Raw genomic sequence first — 21114 nt, forward strand, 5'->3', positions numbered from 1 at the left:
AAGTGATTTCTGGAGATTTGAACTCATTCCTCATACTTGTACAGCCAACACTAGTACTCACTGAGCCACCTCCTCGGGCCCAGAAGCACCCTCTCATTGTTCTGTTCCTGGATCCCCAAGGAATGGGATCGGAAAATGGGGTCCTACAGCCTCGGGCGCCCACATCGTGTGCGCAACCTGATGAGTCAAGGCCAGGGTGGTGGTGATGCAATGGGGAGGCCGCCAGGTGACAACAGAGTGTGACTCCTCACCCACCCTGTTACTCAGTTTCCCCTGCAACCTCAAGCTAGGCATTAATACTTGTTGCCACCCCAATCCTGTCCTCTTCCCCAACTGTAATGTAGAAAAGCCCAGAATGAGGGAGCTCACCCTCCTTGCCCAGCGCTGGGATCCTGACAGTACCTCTGTGCCTGCTGTTTTTCATGTGTTTTTCTGGGATGGAACCCAGGCAGGCAATTTTAGTGATGGCCTCTCAATTCTGTAGCTCTTAATTTATTATTATTATATTTTAGATTTGTGTGTTTTGCCTGCATGTGTATCTGTGCACCAAACGATGCCTGGTCAGATCCCTTGGAACAGAGTTACATGTGGCTGTGAGCTGTCATGTAGGTGCTACATACGGATCCTGGACCTTCTTTAAGGGCAACAAGTGCTCATAATGATTGGGCCATCTCTCCAGCCCCTAGCTCTTGAATTGTAAACAAAACAGACCACTCTGGCTTCGAGAACTTTCTGAAATGCTTGACCAAGCTCATCTCTGTGCCTAGTACAGCAGCTCCAGGTTGCATCTGGAGTTTGCCTACCGCACGTGGGGTGTTTGTCACTGAAAAACAATATTGTGTGGCTCTAGTCTCTTGTCTCTGGGCATTCTAGACCAAGGACCCTGGATCCTCCACACCCAACATCCCAGGCTCCCAAATAAGCCACTCCAAGCCATGGTATTTTTCCAATTAAATTTTTCTTTCTTTCTTTTCTTTTTCTTTTTTTTTTATGAAAAAAGATCACACAGAATTTGCCAACAAACAAAATTCCAAAAGAAATGTTTTTTTTAAAAAAAAAAAAAATCAGGAAACAGTAATTACCCCCCCCCAAAACAAAACGAAACAAAACCGAAGTCTGGCTTTTCCTTCCTTCAAGATTGTCTGCTCAAAGCCTCCAGGAACCCCATTGGGGTCTGGCGGGCACAGGGGGGCTGGTTAAGTGCTTCGGGCCGAGCTGGGGGCTGGGCTCGGGGCCCCTCCATCTATCTCCATCTCTTGTCCACTTGGGGGCACATACAGTACACATGGGCAGGGTGAGGGTGCAGGGGAGTGGGGGGAGGCGTGAAGCCGGTGCTAGACACTCACAATCTAACAGGAAATAAAAAATAATATTCTGCACGTCAGAATGTGTTTTTTTTATAATTTCATAGCTATTTTTCACAGTTTTAAAAAGTTTATATATATATTTATATATATTTATCTTTATATATATAATTAAAAAGTTGACTCCATTTAAAGGTGTATGATACAGGGGCAGGCTACAATAAACTGTACAGGTAACCTTTCGGATCCTCCTGGTGGAGGGGGCCGGGTGGGCCGTGCCGGGCATGGGCGCGGGTTTCAGCACCATTGGGGTTTTCTGTAGTGTAAGGGTCTGGGCTGGGGGGGGCTCACCAGGTATGGTGATGCTCCTGGACTGCCCTCCCCTGCCTTGTTCCCCAAGTCCAGGCTGTCCTGAGAGGGTGGAGGCTGGGCATACAGGCGCCCAGATGCCCAGTGTGATTGGTGAAGCTGGTTGGCGTTGGGGCCCCCCCGGCCCATGGTGGAAGGCCTTTGATGGGCTCCATGCTGGGTGTGGTTGACTTCTATACCAAGCATCAGTTTGGGTCCACAGAATCAGAAAGTCTACACAGGCCCAGAGCTCGGAGGGCAGCCTCATCAAGCGCATTCGAAGTGTTGGAGGGAAGTCCCGGCTGAGGTGACCCTGATGAGGCAGCAGAGCCAGACCCTGATAGCTGGAGGAATGGTGTCTCAGCATGAGGGCACCAGGGGATGACCAGAAAGGGTCTAGAGATGTGTGCACATGTGCGCACACACGTGCATGCATACGGGCACACACATGTACACACTCGCACTTGCCCGGGGCGTCCACCTGGCCACATGCACACGCCCACGAGCACACTGGCATGCACACAACACACATGGTCCCACGCCATGGCAGTGGTGGGGAGGGATCTCTGCGGGCCCGCGGGGTAGGCGGCGCTCAACAGAGCACAGGCACACCGTCTGTGGAGAAGATCATGCCTGTGGTGGGCTCATAGGTGCCCGCGAGGTAGTACAGGCCCTCGCTGTCCTGGTATTTCTTGGTCTTCAGCATCTGCTCATACTGCTCCAGGCCCACCACCAGGCACTTGTGGGACACTGTCTGAACGTCGTTCTCATCCACATGGGAGGACTGATACAGGGCGCGCTGTGGGGACACAGTGCAGGTGTTAGGGACTAGAGGGAACCCTCCTGGATCAGGGGGACCCTGCGATGCTTTAAGGGATAGAGAGATGGAAAAACATGGAAACAAAGAGACAGAGACCGCAAGATGAACAGAGACTGAGAGAGATCAAGAGACAATAACAGAGAGACAGAGATTAAGAGAGAAATAGAGGTGACAAGAGACAGTGCCCAAAGTTAAGAATGGACACAGAGGCCTGTGCTGACTCCTTGGGTTAAGGTCCTCATCTTACAAGCAGCAAATTATGAGGATCCGAGTTCAGATCCCCAAAGCCCATATAAGTAGCAGGTGGGCTAGCTCACCTGTAATTTCAGCCCCAAAAGACAGAGAGAGGAGACCTCTGGAGCAAGCTAGCCAGTAAGATCTAGTTTTGATGACCAAAAAAAAAAAAAAAGGCTTCCAATGCCAATGGTGGGCCTCTACATACACCCACATGCACACTCCCCACCACAGGTCTGAATACTCACATATGCAAACTCACAGGAAAGAAATAAAAACGAGAGAAACAACAGAAGAAAAGATCAACAGATGTGCCTATGATACAAGGAGGCACTGAGCCAAAGGCAGATCCAGCCCGCCCCATCTGGACAGAACCTGTACCCCCATACCAGCCCACTGCTGCATCCTCACCTCCATGAAGTCCTTCCTCTGGCTGGAGGCCCGCAGGGCTGCAGGGAGGCTGCGCCCCGACTTCTGGTCCCAGTGCTGGGGGGGGGGATAGATTGGGGGTGGGGTTAGTCTGAGCTTTGTTTTACACCATCTGAGATCTCAGGCTGACTACACAAGCTTCCTTGGACTCAACCTCCCCACTTGGAGAGTCAGTGTTCCCAGCACCTAGATGCCCAGCCTCAACTGTGTGGTTAATGTTTAACTGTCAATTTGACACACTCTAACTTCTCTGGGAAGAGAGTCGCAGGAAGGCACCATCTAGGTGGGCTGAGTTGCGAGCACATCTGCTGGGGTGAGAAGAGCCAGCCCAGTGTGGCCGGCACCATTCTCTGCACAGGGAACTGTGGACTGAGAAGAGGAATTGAGCTAAGCACTAATCATGAATGCATTCATTCTCTCTGCCCCCAGCTGTGCATGTGATATGACCAGCTGTCCCCCAGAGAGATAGATGGTAACAGAACTGTCAGTTAAAAGAAAACCTTACTTCCCTCCATCAGGGTGTTTTACCACAGCCACAGAAATGAAACACCAATGGTCTGCCTTTACACGCCAGGGTCTCACTCAGTTCCCAGCAGGGAAAAGCTTACCTGGCCCTCGTGGAACTGTTTCCCGGGGCTGGTCTCTTCCGGGTGGTAGAACCACTTGACTCGAACCACCATGTTGTTGCCCCATGATTCCCACATGCTCTGGATCCGACCAATGTAGGGCAGGTTGGGGCGACCAGCCGACAGGAAGACCGCACAGTCCCCTATGCGGATCATCTCCTTGCCTCGAACGATGGCTTTGTAGAAGAGCTTTCGAGCTTTGCCTTTCATGCCTCGCCGCTGTGGGATATGTTAGTCAGGGACTGGAGCCCAGCACTGTGCCCAGCCCCACACAGGCATCCCACCAGCCAGGCCCTGGCTGGGCAGGCCTGGATTCCCTCATCCTGGACATAAGTCACCGGCCACCAATCCTGGGGGCCTGAGTGGAAGGCATGCTTTAGCTTGAGTTTGGAAGCCCCGACCCTACCTACCAGTGTCCCAACCCCACCCCAAGTTCACACACTGAAGGCTTATTTAATAACCAGCTGGTGGCGCTACTGAGGGAATGGGCCCTTGAGAGCTGGTGCCTAACGGGGAGTAAGCAGGTCACTGGAGGTAGAGCCTTTAATGAGCTATCAGGCCTCTGGTTCTTTCTGTTTCCTGGCAGCCAAGAGTGAGCAGTTTTGTTATATCCATGCTCCTGCTTTAGCGCAGACCTAAGCAATGGAGCCAGAGCAAGCAGATGGCAGATGAAACACACTGAACTATAATAATAATAAACATTTCCTCTTTGCAAGTTGATTATCTCATATTTCCTCATAGCAACAAAAGCTTTCTGCTACACACCTCTTCTTCCTTTTTAGAGAGAGTGCATGTATGTGTGTGCACGGGCATGTAATGTATGTACATGCCAGTGTGCATGCGTGTGGTGGTCATCGGTGTCTTCCTCTATTGATCACCATCTTACCTACTTTTTAAAAACTTACTTTGTGTATGTGTGTCTTTGTGAGTATCTGTGCATATGTGTGTGCAGATGCCCATAGAAGTGGGAGAAAGTTTTCAGAGCCTTTGGAATTGAAGTTATAGGTGTTTGGGAGTCGCCAATGTGAGTGCTGGGATTCAAACTCTGGGCCTCATGACTGAACAGCAAGTGCTCTAGCAACTTCTAAGCTATCTCTCCAGCCCTTGTACCTTTTTCTTTTTCTGAGACAGGGTCTCACTATGTAGCCCTGGCTGTCCTTGAACTCACAGAGATCCTCCAGCCTCAGCCTGCACAGTGCTGGGGTTAAAGGCACATGCCAGCATTCGTGGCTATACCTTATTTTTTGAGATGGGGTCTCCCACTGAACCTGGAGTTCATCAATCTGCCACTGAAAACCGGGAGACATGGGAGAGGGGAGTGGGGAGGCAGGAAAGGAGGACGAGGGACAAAGAACGCGCCCCTTCCCAAATAGACCTGATTCTGACATTACTGCACCCCTACCTCTCCAGCCTCACTGAACCTAGGAGCTGACACCACACACAAGCCAGGGTCTCCTTGAACCCTGAGGGGGGTCACCAAATACCCCCCAAACTGTCACTGTTAATTCCCAACTCCTAAACCTGTTAGGCTGACACAAGTGGGTAGAAAAGGGATTCCAACTAATAGAGGCATCTCCTCAGAGCTGTAACACAGCCCTGGGGGGCCTGGCCTGGGCTCACGGATGCTAAGAGCAAGGCCAGGGTGGGTCTGTGGACAGGGAAACCCCACATATAAGCCTGGCTACTAAGGGTCAGTTACAGACTGTCCCCCAAAGGTCTGGATTAGGTCCTGGCGGCCCAGGATGGAGTTACTGGGAAGTAGTAAGAACATGGCAAGGTGGGGCTATTGAGGGCTCGGTCACCAAGGTTACTAGGTCATTAAGGTATGCCCTCAAGAGAAGCCAAGGCCTAGGGCTTTCCCTCTTTCTCTTCGCTTCCTGGTCACGGTATGAGAAGTAGCTGCATATGCTTCTCCCCTATGGCACCCAGCACTTCACCAGAGACTAAAGCTAACGGTGTCTAGCACTGGTCCAGCTGGCAGAGTGCTCACCTTGCATGCACGAAGCCCTGGGTTCCATCCTCAGTATGTCATAAACGGCATAGTAGTACACGCCTGTAACCCCAGCACTCAGGAGACAGAGGCAGGAGGATTAGAAATTCAGGTTCAACCTTGGCTATGCAGAGGGTATTTTGTTACTGGAAGGGAAACCGGGGCAACACATTGGAGCTCTGCACCTTTCTACCCACGGATATGGGGTGGACAGCTGATCATGCTCCACATGGAAGATTCCAGAATAGCTCTGACAATACCCTCCACCAAGAAGTGCATGTACATGTATGCATACCTTGTCCCACATATGTATTCCATGTATGTAGGTGTGCATATGTATTCTATGTATATAGATGTGGATATGTATGACTTTATTCCTGTGTATTCCTATGCACAGTGTTCATGTGTCTATGGTTTATGGTTTTTTTTTGTGTGTGTGTTTGTTTGTTTTTTCAAGACAGGGTTTCTCCGTGTAGCCCTAGCTGTCCTGGCCTCTAACTCACAGAGATCCCACCTGCCTCTGCCTCCTGAGTGCTAGGATTAAAGGTGTGTGCCACCACTACCTGGCTTATGATAGTTACTTTTCTTATTGCTGACCAATACCTGACAGATTAAAAAAGAAAGAAAGAAAACCTTAAAAAAGAATGATACTTAGAGCTCATGTTTTCAGAGGACCTAATCCATGATCAATTGGCTCTAGGTGTTGGTGCAGAACACACGGTTATGAGAGAATGTGGCAGAGGTTAAGCTGTTCACTTCATAGCTAACCAGGATGACAGGAAATGATCAGTAATATATCCTCAGGACCCACCCCCAGTGACTTAATTCCTCTAGCCAGGGACCACTTCTCACAAATTTCTACATCGGACATTGCGTCACTACAGTGGATGAAGTATTCAGAACGTGACAATGTGTGGTTGGTGGGGGGTGTTTGGTGTGCTTCTATCCAATTCATAATAGCAACCATGCACATATATGTGCCTGAATATATATCCATGTGAGCACTTGGTGCCCCTGCACGAGCAGGTATGGACACATGCATACACATGTATGTGTACTTTTTGTACATGTAGGTGGGTAGATGATAGACAGTTGGGGTGGGGAGTGCTTGCAACCTGCTTCTGGAAGACCAGCCCTAACTGCCAGGATACAGGTGTGACCCGTGACCCCTGGCCCACCACACATGGGCTACACAGAATCCGAGTCAGGCAAAAGGTGTTAAACTCTGGTCACTTGCTACTGGCCTTCAGTTCTCAGAACTTGAGGTTTCAAGGCAGCTAGCATTGAGGAAGGTGCAATGACAAGCAGGCTAGCTGCTGAAGGGCTTGGAAGCACCTGGGCATCACAGGAGGGCCTGTGTGGGTCCCTGCAGTGACCATACTTGAGTTCTAAAGGGATGGTTGTGGAACAGGTTAGGTGGGGCCACGCTATACAGGACGTGGATTCTGAACTACAATAGATTTTGGAACCCAGGGTGCTCTTCTGAAACTCAAGGCTACCCACCCATACCCACGGTTCCCTTCCAGGAAATTTACCTGAGTGGGCTTGCCAAACCACTTCCAAAGCTGTCGGGCGGGTAGGAAGGCAGCAATTTTAGGCCGGTTCTCCACAGACGGCAGACGCTGCCGCTTGGCCAGCTCCTTGGTGGTCGGCAGGTGTACGCCTTCTCTCTTCTTGGGTCGGCTCTTGGCACCAGCCCCAGCCTGGGTCTTGGGTTGCAGAGTCTGCTGGGGCTGGGGTGGTGGCTGGGGTGGTGGCTGGGTGGTGGTGGGTGCCTTCTTGCCTGGGGAGTGAGCTGAGGAGCGTGCTTTGCTAGGTGGCTTGGACACCTTGGCAGGTAGCACTGGCTGCTGTGTGGAGGGACCAGCTGCAGGTGCAGGGGCTGCTTCGTCGTCGGAGCTACAGGAAGAGTCCTCGTCTGTAGTAGAGGAGGAGGAGGAAGAGGAGGAGGAAGAAGAAGAGGAAGAAGAGGAGGAGGAAGAGGAGGATGAGGAAGAAGAGGAAGAGGAGGAGGAGGAAGAGGAGGAGGAGGAGGAAGAGGAGGAGGAGGCAGGAGAGGATGCCCTGGAGCTGGCAGCACTGCAGGTCCTGCCCCCTGCACCCCGGCCGTCCTCTCTGCTCTTCTCAGTGTCCTCCTCGCCTTCTGTTTCAGAACCGCTGCTGCTGCTGCTGCTGCTGCTGCTGCTGCTGCTGCTGCTGCTGCTGCTGCTGCTGCTGCTGCTAGTGGTCTCTGACTCCTCAGCCCCATCTTGCTCAGCCTGGGCCTTGTCTGGGCTCTTGGAGTCGCCAGTTTCCTCTAATGGAAGTCCTGGCCCAGGCTCCTGAGTGAGGTCTCCATCCAGAGCCTTGGGCCAGGTGGCCTTGGGCTCACCGTTGCCAACAGCTGGTGGGTAGCTACCCAAGCTGAGCAACCCTGTGGACTCCGGCCAAGCCCCGGGCCCTGGATCTTCCCTTAGAAGCAGGGCTTCTTTGGCCTTCTTGCTTTTGGGGGACATGACCCCCTCATGGTCCAGTTTGACAAGCAGTTCATCCTCTTCCCCTGGCCTCCGGGGACCTTTGGCACCTGACCCCTCGGCAGCCCGAGCCTTCTTGGGTTTGGGGCGAGTGGCAGGCATGGTGACAGGCATGTTGATGAGTGGGGCTGCAGGGGGGACTGGCAGCTCCCCAAAGGGCTCAGGAGCTGGGCAGCTGGAGAAGGTGGGTGGCATAGGGCTGGGCTGTGCAGAGACTGAGCGAGCTTTGGGGGCTCTGGCCCGCTTGTCCACTGGTTCTGGGGGACTCTTCTTGGAACTTGGGGTGTTGATGGTCTCTAGAGCCAATGGAGCACTGGGGACTTCATCTGTGGCAGTCCCTTCCTCCAGGACAGCAGCTCTGTCTGATAGAGAGATCACAACCCAAGGTCAGGGGTAGGGAATGCTGGAAGAAAGGCGGGACTTCCTGTTGGGTGAGCTAGTCAGAAAGCCCTTAGGGAACCTTGGAGGCAAGGCCCCTCCCTACGTAAGCCCCAGGGTAGGCCCTTCAAATGCTCACCAACTTCTCTAATCAGTAAGTGAACCAGGCAAAACTGCCCAGCAGCACAGAATTCTCACAAGACAGAGACTGGTCATTCACTGGAAGCCCCGCGCCCCAGCATCCAATTCTCACAGTGGCCTCATCCCTCTACCTTCCAGGCCAGAGAAAACTTACCACCTTTGGCTTTGGCACTGGGTTTCCGTCCTCGCCCTCGAGCCTTGGTTCCTGGAGCCTCCTGAGGCCCTGTGGTGGCCCCTTCTTTGCCTTCCCCAGTGTCTTTGCTGGTCTTCCTGCTACGGCGTTTTGCACTGGGCACTAGGAGTGCTGGGGATGGCTCAGCACCTGCAGGACAAAGCAGACAGTGACTCCGGTATTACTGATCAGGCTTCTTGGCATGCAGGAGGGAGACCCTGCAGCCAACCCACATTAGGAAGCTCAGAAGTAGGGTTTAGAATCCTCCAGTGCTGGGGGTGTGGCTCAGTGGTAGAGCTCAGGGGAATCTCCAAGCAGAAGATTCCTGCCCACCCAATGGTACCCAGAGCTTCAGATCAGCTAGAATCCAGCAATGAGGGGCTGGGGGTATATAGTTCAGTGGTAGAGCACCTGCCTAGAATCTCCCAGTGAGGGGCTGGGGGTGTGGCTCAGTGGTAGAGCACCTGTCTAGAATCCCCCAGTGATAGGCTAGCTTGTACAAGACCCTGGGTTCCATCCTTAGCAATTTAAATAAAGAAGAGTAAACCAAATGCCAAGCTGAGCCCAGAGACGTGTGGAGGGAACCTGGGTAAATGTAAGCAGGTAGAATATGCTACTGGGTACTCAGACAAGGGCCTGGATTTGTGGGCCCAGCTGGGGCTTCCTCCTCCCCCCATGCCATAGGTTCATCACTCACATTGGATTTTATAGTCAGGTGGCAAGAGGCGGATGTGTGAGAGGGGAATCCTGCCTGTGTCCCCATCATCAAACTCCACAGTGATCAGGTCTCCATCGTCTTCCAGGTCCAGCAGCCCTGAGGGTTAAAGGCAGGTCAGGGAGCCTCCTGGGACTGCAGCCTTGGAGGACCCTGGGGGTGTATACACAGCTGTGCAGGCGTGGGTGTTACAAGCCACACAGGTCAAGGACAGAGGGCCAGTTCTCTCATCTCTGGCTGTGTTTTAGACTTTAGGGGGTAGAAATGGCTATTTGCACACATATCTATCTGGGTTTGCTCACATCCAAGACCCTCTCCAAAACAACTCTGCAAAAGGAGAGTATTTTATTCAGCTCTGGATATAAAGACAGGAAGTGGGACATATGTCTATATTCCAGAAGATTCCATAGGGGCAGTCGCAGTTGATTGTGGTCTCCTGCACATCAGGCAAGCCCTCCTTCACCAACCCACATCCTCAGCCCTGTTGTTATTTTTATTTTTTTGAGCCAGTCCTCACGTAAGTTGCCTAGGCTGGCCCTGAACTCACTCTGTAGCCCAGGGAGGCCTTGATCTTGTAATCCTCCTGCCTCAGCTTCCCAAGTACCTGTGGTGGCAGACCTGTACCACCAAACCTGGATGGTTTTGGCTTAGGCTTAACTACTTTGGAAGGAGTTGAGGCCAATAAGGCCAAGGATGGAGTCCCAAATACCTAATGAAGGAGCTTGCCTAAGCAGGGTGAATGCAAAGATACACACAGCCCTAGACTGATGGGTAATGGGTACATGGGTACTGAATGGGGACACACCAGTCCCTTCCCAATATACAAATGTCAAGTCCAGTTTCTCAAAGACACAAGCCTTGTGGCACTGACCAGTCAGAGAAGAAGGACCTACACATGCCCATACTGGGGACTCTATGAGTAGAAGATCCCACCTACCCGCCAGCATGCAGAACTCCAGATTGGCTTTTCTGTCTTTCTCTCTCTTTACTAAGGATCAATAAAGATGCCAGGACTATCTCTAATGAGAAGAATAAAACTAACACAGACCAGGATGGAGTGTAGAAGGCAAGAAGGAGCCAAGGTTCAAACAAATGAACCAAACATCCTCTGTGAGATTCTTCTAAAACAGACACGATGAAACAAAGACTTTCTTGAAAATTAACCCTCAAGGGAGTGAAAAGAGTCAAGCCAAGAGTGGTGATGCACGCCCACAATCGCAGCACTCCAAGTCAAACGTTCTACGCCAGGCCTGGCAAGAAGGCTTGGCGGGTAAACGTGCTCGATGCCAAGCCTGAAGACATGAGTTGCATCCCAAGAACCCACATGGTGGAAGGAAAGAACAGACTCCCGCAAGCTGTGCCCTGACCTCCACATGAATGCCTTGGCATGTATAAGCCTGCACTTCATAATCATGCGTGTGCACACACGGGACTGCAAAACTGGAGACAGTTGTAAAGAGAGGGAATGACAGAACGAACCACCTGTAACAATTTAGGAATTACTATTTTTATGGCGTGTGTGCGAAGTGTGTGTTCACATGTGTGCACATGTGTGAAGGCCAGCAGTTGGCATTGGCCTTCTTTTCCCACATCGTATGTTGAGGCAAGTTCTCTCAACCAAACCCAGATCTCACTGACTCAGCTAATCCGGCAGGTGGCTTGCTCGGGGGACGCCAGGTTTGCCTCCCACCCACACTATTCCTGGCATTTACATGATGCTGGGTATCTGAATTCTACTTCCTCACACATGCACAAAAATTGTTTTATGCACTTAAGTCATCTTCTCCTCAACATGGTGAACTTATCAAATAATGCTGGAAGCTCAATACAAAAAGCAAATGTATCCAGGTGTGGTGGCACACTCTTAATCTGAACATTTGGGAGGCAGAGGCAGGTGGATCTCTATGAGTTCGAGGCCACCCTGGTCTACAGAGGGAGTTCCAGGACAGCCAGGGCTACACAGAGAAAAACTAAATTAAAAAAAAAAGAGAGAGAAGGAAGAAAAGAAGGAGGGAGGTAGGGAGGGAGGGAAAGGGGAGGAAAGGAGGGAGTCTTCATTGTCTAGCCTGGGCTACATGAATCCACATCCCCAAACAAACAAGTTACTGAAAGATCTGTTCAAATGAAGAGATGAACCATGAATGAGACAGAATGTCATACAGAAGAGTCCAAGGGGAACCTTAGGATACTAGCCATACCCAGGCCTAAATTCCAAGGGGCCCTGAGGCAGGCTTGGGGAGCACCGGGCCCATCGGGGTACTGGAAGACAAAGTCTCACAATGCCAGACTCTTGATAAATGTTTACCATAGTAACATGATTTCTGGTGTTTGATGAGTGACTTACAGATGGGTAAAGGTACCCAGCTAACTGTGACTCAGACTGTACTGGACACCTGTTGCTTAACGGTATACTGTCTTCTGGTGTGTAAAATGTGGTGTGGCCAAGGGATATAATGTGCTTGGCCTTTGGCCCAACCAGCACCAATGTCTCCAGGTATGTTGGGTTTGGAATGAATGACTAAGGCTCCAGCCCCACACCTGTTTTGTTTATTTGGCTTTAAAATAGGTATCTATTCATTTGTTTGTATATGCATGCCTGTGTGAATGACTGAGTGTGCATGTGTGTGCGTGCGCGTGCAGGTCACCAGGTATCCCATCTATCACTCTCCACCCATCTCTTCAAGGCAGGGTCTCTTCCTAAAATCGGAGGCCCACATTTTCTGAGTCCTGTGATCCTCCTGTCTCCACACCTCACAGTGCTGGAGTTACAAGTGTGTATACGAACAAGAGTGTATACGAACTCCAGCTTGTTACAGGGGTGGGGGTGGAGGGACCTGGAATCTGAACTCTGATTTTCATGATGCTGAAGCAAGCGTACTTAGCCCCTGACATCTTCTCCAGGCATTTTGTCACAGCAATGGGAAATTGACAGCGATATACTGTCTATGGAGAAGGGAAGCTGACTTCACGATTCAGCGGCAGGAACAGGATTATAATGGGCCCCACCCCAGCGGACTCACTGTAGTGGCCTCAACGAACTTTATGAGCCAAGTCAGTCCCCACCCCAACCCCCACCCCAGACCTACATGGGAAACCAGGAGAGTGAGGCATTCTCTCATGATGGGATTTGTGAACGTGAAAAACCTTCCCAAGAAGCTGGTGTGTAGCCAGCCCACAGATCAGATACAAGAGCCTGAGTCCCACATACTCCATCGGCATGGTACCCGGATCAAGCCATACCTGAAAGCCCTCCCTGGAATTTAGTTATGCCTCTACAACACTGACCATATGGACTGATGATGACTTCTTAGGAGCTGGGTGAGCTAGGGAGGAGGGGTGTCTCACCTCGGACCACCGTGCCTGGATAGAGGCAGCGGTACTGCTGGCTCCAGTAGGCGGCGATCCTGGTCCCCTGGGGCAGGAAGCGTGTAGAGGCCGGCTTCACATCTATAATCTGGTAGAATATAGTGCGGAGGGTCAGAAGGTGATGAGGAAGGCAGTGACCAGGAGAAAAGCTCTTGGCCACAGCCTTGCAGCCCCTCTCACCAGGCCCTGGAGTCGACTCCCACTCACCGCCTCCTGCAGGAGTTGCTCCAGACAGTATATGTGGGGACGGTTCCCACGCTCGCCTTCCACCACCACACGGTATCTGCAAGGCCAGCGTCAAATGTACAATGGGCAGAGGCCAGAGAACCCTCTTCCTTCCAGAGACTGCACTGCCCCAAACCCGCCACGGCCAGCTCTGCCGCCTGGTTCACAGGATTCAGCTTCGGTGTCCATTAACTATTAACATGGACTGCGTTCTCATTCTTCCTGTATCTAACTTCCTTATTTACACAATTCAGGGGCTGGAAAGCATGTCCAGCCATACCCTCCCAATTCCAAAGGAGGGCTGCACACCTCACTTACCCACTTCCTGCTGGGCCCCAAAAGGCCTAGCTCCGCCCAACAGAGGTTGTGGGTCTACCCTGGGGCAACTCTCAACCACTGGCCTTGGTGGCTCTCAGAACCCTACACCATTGTTCTCTCAGTTCAGAGAGGCACTGGTGTGGGAGCGGAGCCAGAACCCCACAGGAGTCACTCACATGTCGGGAGAGTGCACGGTCTGCACATGACCCGCATACAGCAGCTTGTCATCCATAGGAATCAGCACACGCAGGCCGTCCTTCAGCTCGTCCTTGTCAATGATGCAGGAGCGGGGGGCTGCAGAGAGGTGAGCGGTGAAGCCAGGCGGCAGCAGAAGACCAGAACTGCCCGGTGACACCACAGGCCCCCTCTGGGGAATGAAGGCTATGGGGTGTCCAGGTAAAGCTGTAGGGTGCGTGTGTACATGGCTGTCCCTGAACACACTGGGTCTCGCGTGCACACGGGGCAGAGGATGGGCAGCCCCTCTTCCCAGCCTTTACAGACCACAAGGAAGATCTCAGACATGCAAAGCCAGGGGTAACAAACTCTTTGATCCCACAGAACAATACTCTTGAAGTCCTGGGCTGTGAAGGCCCCAAAAGATGGTAAGCGTACCTTCCTCCAACGCTGAGCCCAGCCCCCCTGCCATATCCCTACAATGGTATATTCTTTTTCCCCACCTGAGCCCACCGCAGAGACAGCCCATCCCAGATCTCCTTAGTCCTTCCCTTTCTCTTCTCTTTAAGACCCTTATACCTGGTCCCTGTCAGCGGCAAACATGAAAAAAGAGTCTAACTGGGGCTGGCGATGGTGGCCTGTCATTCCAGTGACACAAGAGACAGGAAGACTAAAGGTGCAAGGCCAGCCTGAGCCACAGTGAGCTCCAGGCCAGCTGGGGCAATTTAGTGAGATTCTACCTTGAGAAGTTAGACAAAGACTGAGGGCAGAGCTGAGGAGTAGAGCACCTGCCTAGAATCCCCCAGTGAGGGGCTTGGGGTGTGGCTCCACCACAGATAGCCTGCCTAGAATCCAATAAGGAGCCCGCACTGGCTGAGGATGTGGTTCAGCCTGGGTGAAGCTCAAATGAATAAATAAATAAAATCGGGCAGCTCTGGAGTCTGGCAATGGAAGAAAAACCTACTTCTCCACACCACGGGCCTCTACATTCCTGCTCATGGGCAGAGGGAATATCACACACCATAGGTTGGGCTTGAGAATGCCAGTTGCTTTGACCAGCAGAGAACAAAACGCTAGCTCTACACAGTGAAAGGGAGACCTCGTAGTTCTCAGCCACCCCCTTGGGCTCTGGCTGCACGACTCTTACCGTTGGACTGCACAGTACATGACAGTGGCAGCACAGTGTTGTAGCTTGGACCCTCACATCCCAGCACATGCCCTCAGCATGCCTCTGAGGTCAGAGCTGCCACCTAGACACATATGTGAGGATGCAGCTGGCTGCTCCATCACCAGAGTGACCAAGATACCCCAACAGGAATAGCCTAGCTCTTCTTCCAACCTGCTCCCCATAGTTCACATCCCTCCTCCCAGTTCAGATCTGTGGGTCCAAGTGACCTCCTCAGGGCAGCCTTAAAATACCTCTAAACTGTATCCATCAAACTCAAGTGTGTGGCCATTCACGCTCCTGGGACCTATCTCACAGACAGCTCCTCTGTGGACCCCTCCTGCCTCCACCCTTGTGTGTCTGCTCACACGACCTACCCCCACATTCTGATCATTCTCTCACCTGACTCCCATCATGCTCTAAGTTGCCTCTGTTTACCCTCGACGGCTGCCCACCCCCACCCCTGTCCAAAGGTAGCTGAGGCTTGCTGCCAGGAGCTACCTGCTTGTCTCCCTGTCTCCTGTACAACCAGGTTTACAGTAAGACACACACCAAGCCCCTTACTGTGGAGACCTGTGTCTCTGAGACACTGCATGTGTCTCCTTGCCAGCCCCAAGGTCAACATGTTATCTGCCTACCTCATCCCTCCCTGTCCACACCACAGGCTGGCTAAGCTAGAGCTGGGCTGCCCCAGCCTCAGCCTAAACACTTCCAGGGAAGAGATGTGTGTATACGTCTACCCGTGGGCGTGCGCACACGCGCGCACACACACACACACATTCTCTCTCTCTGACGACACCCACCTGGGGTCAAAGGTCGCTCTACGGCCCCACCTCGGGGCAAGTGCTCATCCTCAGAGAAGCTTGAGTCCTGGTTAGGTTCAAAGTCCTCTTCGGCAGCCATACACTCCATCAGTTTACTCACAGCGCCCCCTTTTCCTCGGTTCTAAGGGAGAACAAGGTGCGGGTCATCCTGGGAACATTCCTTGGAGACCCAGGGCTGCCGTCAATTTGCAAAGGCAATGAATATGAGCAGCGTAGCCCAAGCCTTGTGTACTCAGTGCTCAGTGCCCTCCTCAGGTTATCACAGCAGACACCTTGGCCTCCACCTTAGAGAAACCGAGCTCTGGCTGTGTCAAATGAAGTTGAGGGGAAACAGGGCTATGAGAGTAGATGATGGCACAGCCAGGCACACCATGGTCCTCTGTCAACAGAGAAAAGCCTTAGGACCCCAAGGGGAGGACTGCAGGGGAACAGGTCTCAGGACAGTGATGCCACTGAGCCCCCAATAATAGGAAGCTTATCTGAGAACCAAGCTGGCACACAGAAGACACTCAGGCTTGTCACAACCACCCCCAGCATAGGGTAGACAATGGACTAGGGGCATTGCATGCCCACACCTGGAACTGAGCCCCGATCCAGCCTCAATTTACCTCCTTCTTCACCTCCTTCCCTTTGGCTTTGGCCTTGGTCCGTTTGGTAGTTCCCAGGGGCCCTGTGTGAGGGGCCCTGGAGTCAGACAAGGCAGGAACACGGGCTGGTGGCAGCGTGGCTGCTGACCCAGCTTCTTTCCCCTTCTTCCTCTAGAAGAGAAAACAAAAGGTAGAATTGTCCGAGGGCATAGAAGGCCCAGCCACTCAGGTGAGGAGGTGGGTGGCGGAGACCCAGCTCCCAGAACACATTGGTAAGTCCAAGCCTTTTCTCTTCAAAGGAAGACTATGAAATGATGCCTTTTCAGCTGGGAGGCTGGGGTGGATGTTGTCCAACAACCTGGTGGGTTTTTTCTATTCTACGAGCCAGGCTTCCCGATCCCCCAATATCCTGGGCATTGTTCAGGTCCTTATCCTGAGCTTTGTCTCTCAGTGAAGAGAACCCTTCCTCACAAAAGAGGTCCCAGGTACTCTGCATCCTCCGTCAGCAGAATCCATCCTTGTGCTTATACAAATCCTTCCTCCCTAGGCCCTAGCCTTAAGCACTGTTTCTCAGCCAATAGAACTCATTCCCACTGCAAAGGCCATAGGTACTTTGCTGCTTTGCAAGGGAAGTTAGGTGTAGCCATCCTGGAAGCCTTGTTGTGATAATTGTCACAGGGAAATCTCTTTCCAAAATTTTAAAGTGCTTAAACATGTAAGAGAAATAAACTAAGATGTCAGATTCTGGAAGTTTTGACCCAGAGCCTGCCAAAGTGGTGATGACTCGAGTTCCATTCTTCACCTTGCATGGATCTCTTCCCTGCAGGCCCTGACGTCAGCAGGGTCCCTGATAGTGGAGCACCTCCCACACCCATGGGACCCTCATCATGCCACCCCCAAGACAGGGCTGACACTCTCTCTCCAAGTGTTTTAGATTATATAGTGTGTGTGCCAGGTGTGCATGTGATGGGCAGATGACAACCTGCCAGAGTCACTTCTCTCCTCCCACAATGTAGGGTCCAGGGACGGAACTGGGGTTGTCAATTGTCAGGCTTGGGATCACACTGACTGGTGGGCTTTATGCACTGAGCCATCGTGCCAGCCTTCACAATTAATTTCAACCATTACTGTCTAATTTATTGTACCAACAGACAAACATAAAACATGCTAAAACGTGTTTCTGCAATAACCCTCCTATTGGCAGCCTGTGTATCGTTACAGAACTACCCACAGGTGCACACAGCCAGGTAACAACCACGCAGAACGTGAATGCAGATAGGAACTTTCTGTTTTCTTTACTGGGAATGTTTCATAAACTCAGAGCCTTGAGCACATTAGGTGCCCCTCTAGCCCCTCACTGGGGGATTCTAGGCCTGCAGATATAGGCAAGCACTCTATATTTAGTTTTGTTCAACATAGAATCACTAAAGTCCTATAACAAAAAATGTCCCCTCTGAGCACCACTGGTATTTATCTACAGAGGCTCTGTTTTGCTGAGAACTGTCCCATGGCATGGAGGGACGAACTTTATTTAAGTACGCATTCAAATGCTATCAAAACCTAACAAGAACAACAATAAAACCTTACCAATGAGTTCTAGCAGCAATATCCCTGGAAGGGCATTTAAAGTGGCTTAGCTGCTGCCCGGCCACCTGTGGATGTGTGTGAGAATTCCCAGGACTTTGCAGTGAAGGCTCCTCTTGCTGGGTATCTCAATACAGAGATCTATGCACTGCACCCTGCAGGTGGGTGGGAACTGGCCAACGTCTTTCAAACAGGGACATGCAAATAAAGGACTGGAAATAACCTAGGTGTCCAGCAAACTGACACGGGAGAGGCAGCAGGCACCACACACTGCCATTATAAACATCTGCTGAAGGCTTGGCTTGGGGAACCAGCACACTGAAACCCTGCTTCAAACCTCGAGGCTACAACGTGCAGTGGCAGAAGGATCCAAAGTTCACCGCCAGCGCGGGCTATAAGAGACCTTGTCTGAAAATCTACACCAGATCCCATGAGAGGGCTCAGGCCTGGTGGTCTGTGTTTTGATCATCAGAATCCACATATGTGTGAAAGGACAGAAGTGACTACACTAAGTTGTCCTTTGGCCTCCACACATGTGCCATGTCACATAAAAAGACCACCCCCCCACGTGCGCACATGCACACGCACACAAATAATCCAAGTGCTGGGGTCACATACAAGAGCCACCAAACCCAGAAACATTTTCTTTATAAATTGATTATGTTGGCTTTTTGCGATAGTTAACACAGGCCCCATTACATTTTTACATATTATTCTTTGGTGATGGGTGAGAGACTAAGGCCCTCTTCAGGAACAGGAGGAGAAAGCAAGGTTCTTCCTAACTATCAAACATGGTAGGACCTTCCATGGGCATACTGCTAACATCGAAGTCACAGGAAGGAGACCAGGGGACCTGTGCTGAGCCCTTACCTTCCTGGGGTCCTTCCTGTCCTTGGCTCGGCCGGTGTCCTTGCGTGGGCTTGGGGCACCACCTCTGCCACATCGGCTGGGCTTGGGTGCTGGTGCTGTGTTGCTGGGTGCCTGGACTGCGGCTGAGGCGTCATGCAAGAAGATGCGCTCACTCCGGCGTCGTGTCCACAGGTCATCATCACTGGCCTCTGGCCCTGCCTCGAAGCCAGCTTCCTTGGGGCCACGTATCTTGCGGGCTTTTCGGCCCTTCTCCGAGGCCAGCTTGGTTTTGTCTGGGCTGGTGGGACCGGAGGCCCTGGTGCTGGGTACAGGGGCAGCCACAGACTGGCCTGGCTCCCCAACCCCCTTCTTGGGCCGCAGCAGCGAAGCAGGTGACTGCTTGGGAACCTTGACTTCACTCTCTGAATCAGTGTACTCAAACTCTGTGCCTGGATTGGAGAGGAGTGGGTAGAGGCTGATGGGTAGGGCCACCACAGGCTTTCCCGTTCTTGCACCTTCAAGGCCGCTGGCAAGAAATCCAGACTCATCCCACCCAGCAGCACACTCTCCTGCTACCAGGAGGAGGTAAACTGAGGCTCAGAGAAAGGCAAGGGCTGACCCAAGTCCCCTACCCTCTACCCCATGGCTGCTCCCCATCCTTTACCCCGAGAGTACTACTAAAATATGGAGGCCAAGTGAGTCTCTGCACTGCCTCTCAGAAAACCCCCGAAGCAGGCAGGTTGGTGTGAGGGCTGCACGGGGAGGCAGTGGGGAAAGCCCCAAGCCTGAGGCCCTTCTTCCTACCTTCTGATGGATTCCCTTCCTGCGCTTGGGGTCCTTAACCCCCCAGGCCCACTCCTTGCTGGGAGGCTCCTCAGAGGTCCCTCCCCTAGCCCTCACAGTCATGTGACTCTCTTCCTTGTGCTCTGGATCTGTAAGACTCTGTTCCCTCAGCCCAGAGTGTTCCCTCTCTGTTCACAGTCCCTCTGCCATCAAAACAGTCCTTCCCCATACTTTGAGCCTCCATATTGTGGCCTATCCCAGCCTGCCCTGATCTAAAACCAGCTGAGTTCTCTTGGGGTCTCTTCTGTTCCAAAACCTCAAATTAAGCACAGAGCCAGCACCCAGGGGCAGCATTCTAGGGGCTTAGTCAGTGGCATATCCCTTTGAAACAAAGGCTAAAAGATATGTCTATCATCCCACAGACAGGATAGCCTGTCAGATTAACAGTCCCCTAGAAGGCCAGGAGCCCCCAGCAGAGGAGCTGAGGGTCCAGCCCCATTGACACCCAGGCAGTCTGTTCACAGGGATCCCCATGGGAGGCACCGGCCTCTGAGAGGCCGCCACAGTGGTAGCCATCGGGTGGGGGTGCTTGTGCGAGGTCCTTCAAAGCTTAAAGCTCATGTTAATTAACTTGTTAATAAGCTTCTCCCTGATGAAATGGGGGGGGGTTGCAACAGGAGGTAGAGGGGGGGCATTGCTGTACATGAGGAGGGTTCAGGCTTGTTGAGCTTTGGCTGCTCTGAAGTGGAGAGCTGCTAGCCTGCAGCTGGGAAGCAGTAGCACCTGCCTTTAATCTCAGCACCCGGGAGGAGAGGCAGGAGGAGTTCTGGGTTCGAGGCCAGCCTAGTGTGGTAGTGACTTGTAACCCAAGATCTGGTGGTGCAGAGACAGGAGCTCTGGCCTAGCCTACTTAGGGAGTTGCGGTCAGTGAGAGGCGCTGGCTCAGAAAAGGTGGACAGTACCTGAGGAACGACACTGGAGGTTATCCTCCAGTCTCCGCACACCACATATGTGCACACATACACACAACTTGAACAAAGACTAGAGAGACCAAAGCAGCCCTGTCGAGTCTCCATTTACTGAAAGAAGAGAAATACGCACAAAAGAAATAAAGATGGCCTCACTTTGGCCAACTTCTCCCAGCACCCATATGGGAGGCTCATTCTAAGCACTTGTAACTCCAGCTCCTGGTCCCTGTGTGCACCTACACTCACTCATGTGCACATTCTCTCCTCTCTTACACACACACACACACACACACCCCTTCAAAAACAAAAAGGGAAAGGTTTATTAGTTCCTCCAAAGGTTAAATAAAATTCCCAAATCACTCAACATTTCAAGTACAGAAGAATTAAAAACATTTCCTTAGCACTCAGGAGGCAGAGGCAGGTGGATCTCTGTGATTTCAAGGCCAGTCTACAGAGTGAGGGCCAGGACAGGCTTCAAAGATACAGAGAAACCCTGTCTGGGAGAATTAAAAAAAAAAAAAAAAAAAAAAAAAAACCTGCACAGACATTTAAAGCAATATTATCTATAAATGCTTAAAAAGGGGAACAAATATGTAGTAGT

The 21114-nt window shown here is 51.9% G+C and overlaps 1 protein-coding gene across 5 annotated transcripts in view; it reads right to left on the reverse strand.

Annotated features, from left to right (window-relative positions):
* Window positions 1–1056: 1056 nt before the first annotated feature.
* The window catches only part of Tnrc18 (trinucleotide repeat containing 18), an 89304-nt gene continuing 69246 nt past the window's right edge, over window positions 1057–21114 (reverse strand). For all 5 annotated transcript variants that reach the window (XM_051205206.1, XM_051205203.1, XM_051205204.1 and 2 more), the window contains 12 exons: window positions 18784–19211; window positions 16351–16500; window positions 15722–15863; window positions 13756–13873; window positions 13244–13319; window positions 13016–13124; window positions 9653–9769; window positions 8938–9105; window positions 7287–8626; window positions 3744–3980; window positions 3118–3192; window positions 1057–2451 (listed from right to left, as the gene is read on the reverse strand). In XM_051205206.1, coding sequence (XP_051061163.1) covers window positions 2245–2451; window positions 3118–3192; window positions 3744–3980; window positions 7287–8626; window positions 8938–9105; window positions 9653–9769; window positions 13016–13124; window positions 13244–13319; window positions 13756–13873; window positions 15722–15863; window positions 16351–16500; window positions 18784–19211 — 3167 coding nt within the window. In that variant the 3' untranslated portion in view covers window positions 1057–2244. The remainder of the gene's footprint in view (window positions 2452–3117; window positions 3193–3743; window positions 3981–7286; window positions 8627–8937; window positions 9106–9652; window positions 9770–13015; window positions 13125–13243; window positions 13320–13755; window positions 13874–15721; window positions 15864–16350; window positions 16501–18783; window positions 19212–21114) is intronic.

This window comes from Phodopus roborovskii, unplaced genomic scaffold (assembly GCF_943737965.1).
Source record: "Phodopus roborovskii unplaced genomic scaffold, PHOROB, whole genome shotgun sequence".
Taxonomy (NCBI): Eukaryota; Metazoa; Chordata; class Mammalia; order Rodentia; family Cricetidae; genus Phodopus; species Phodopus roborovskii.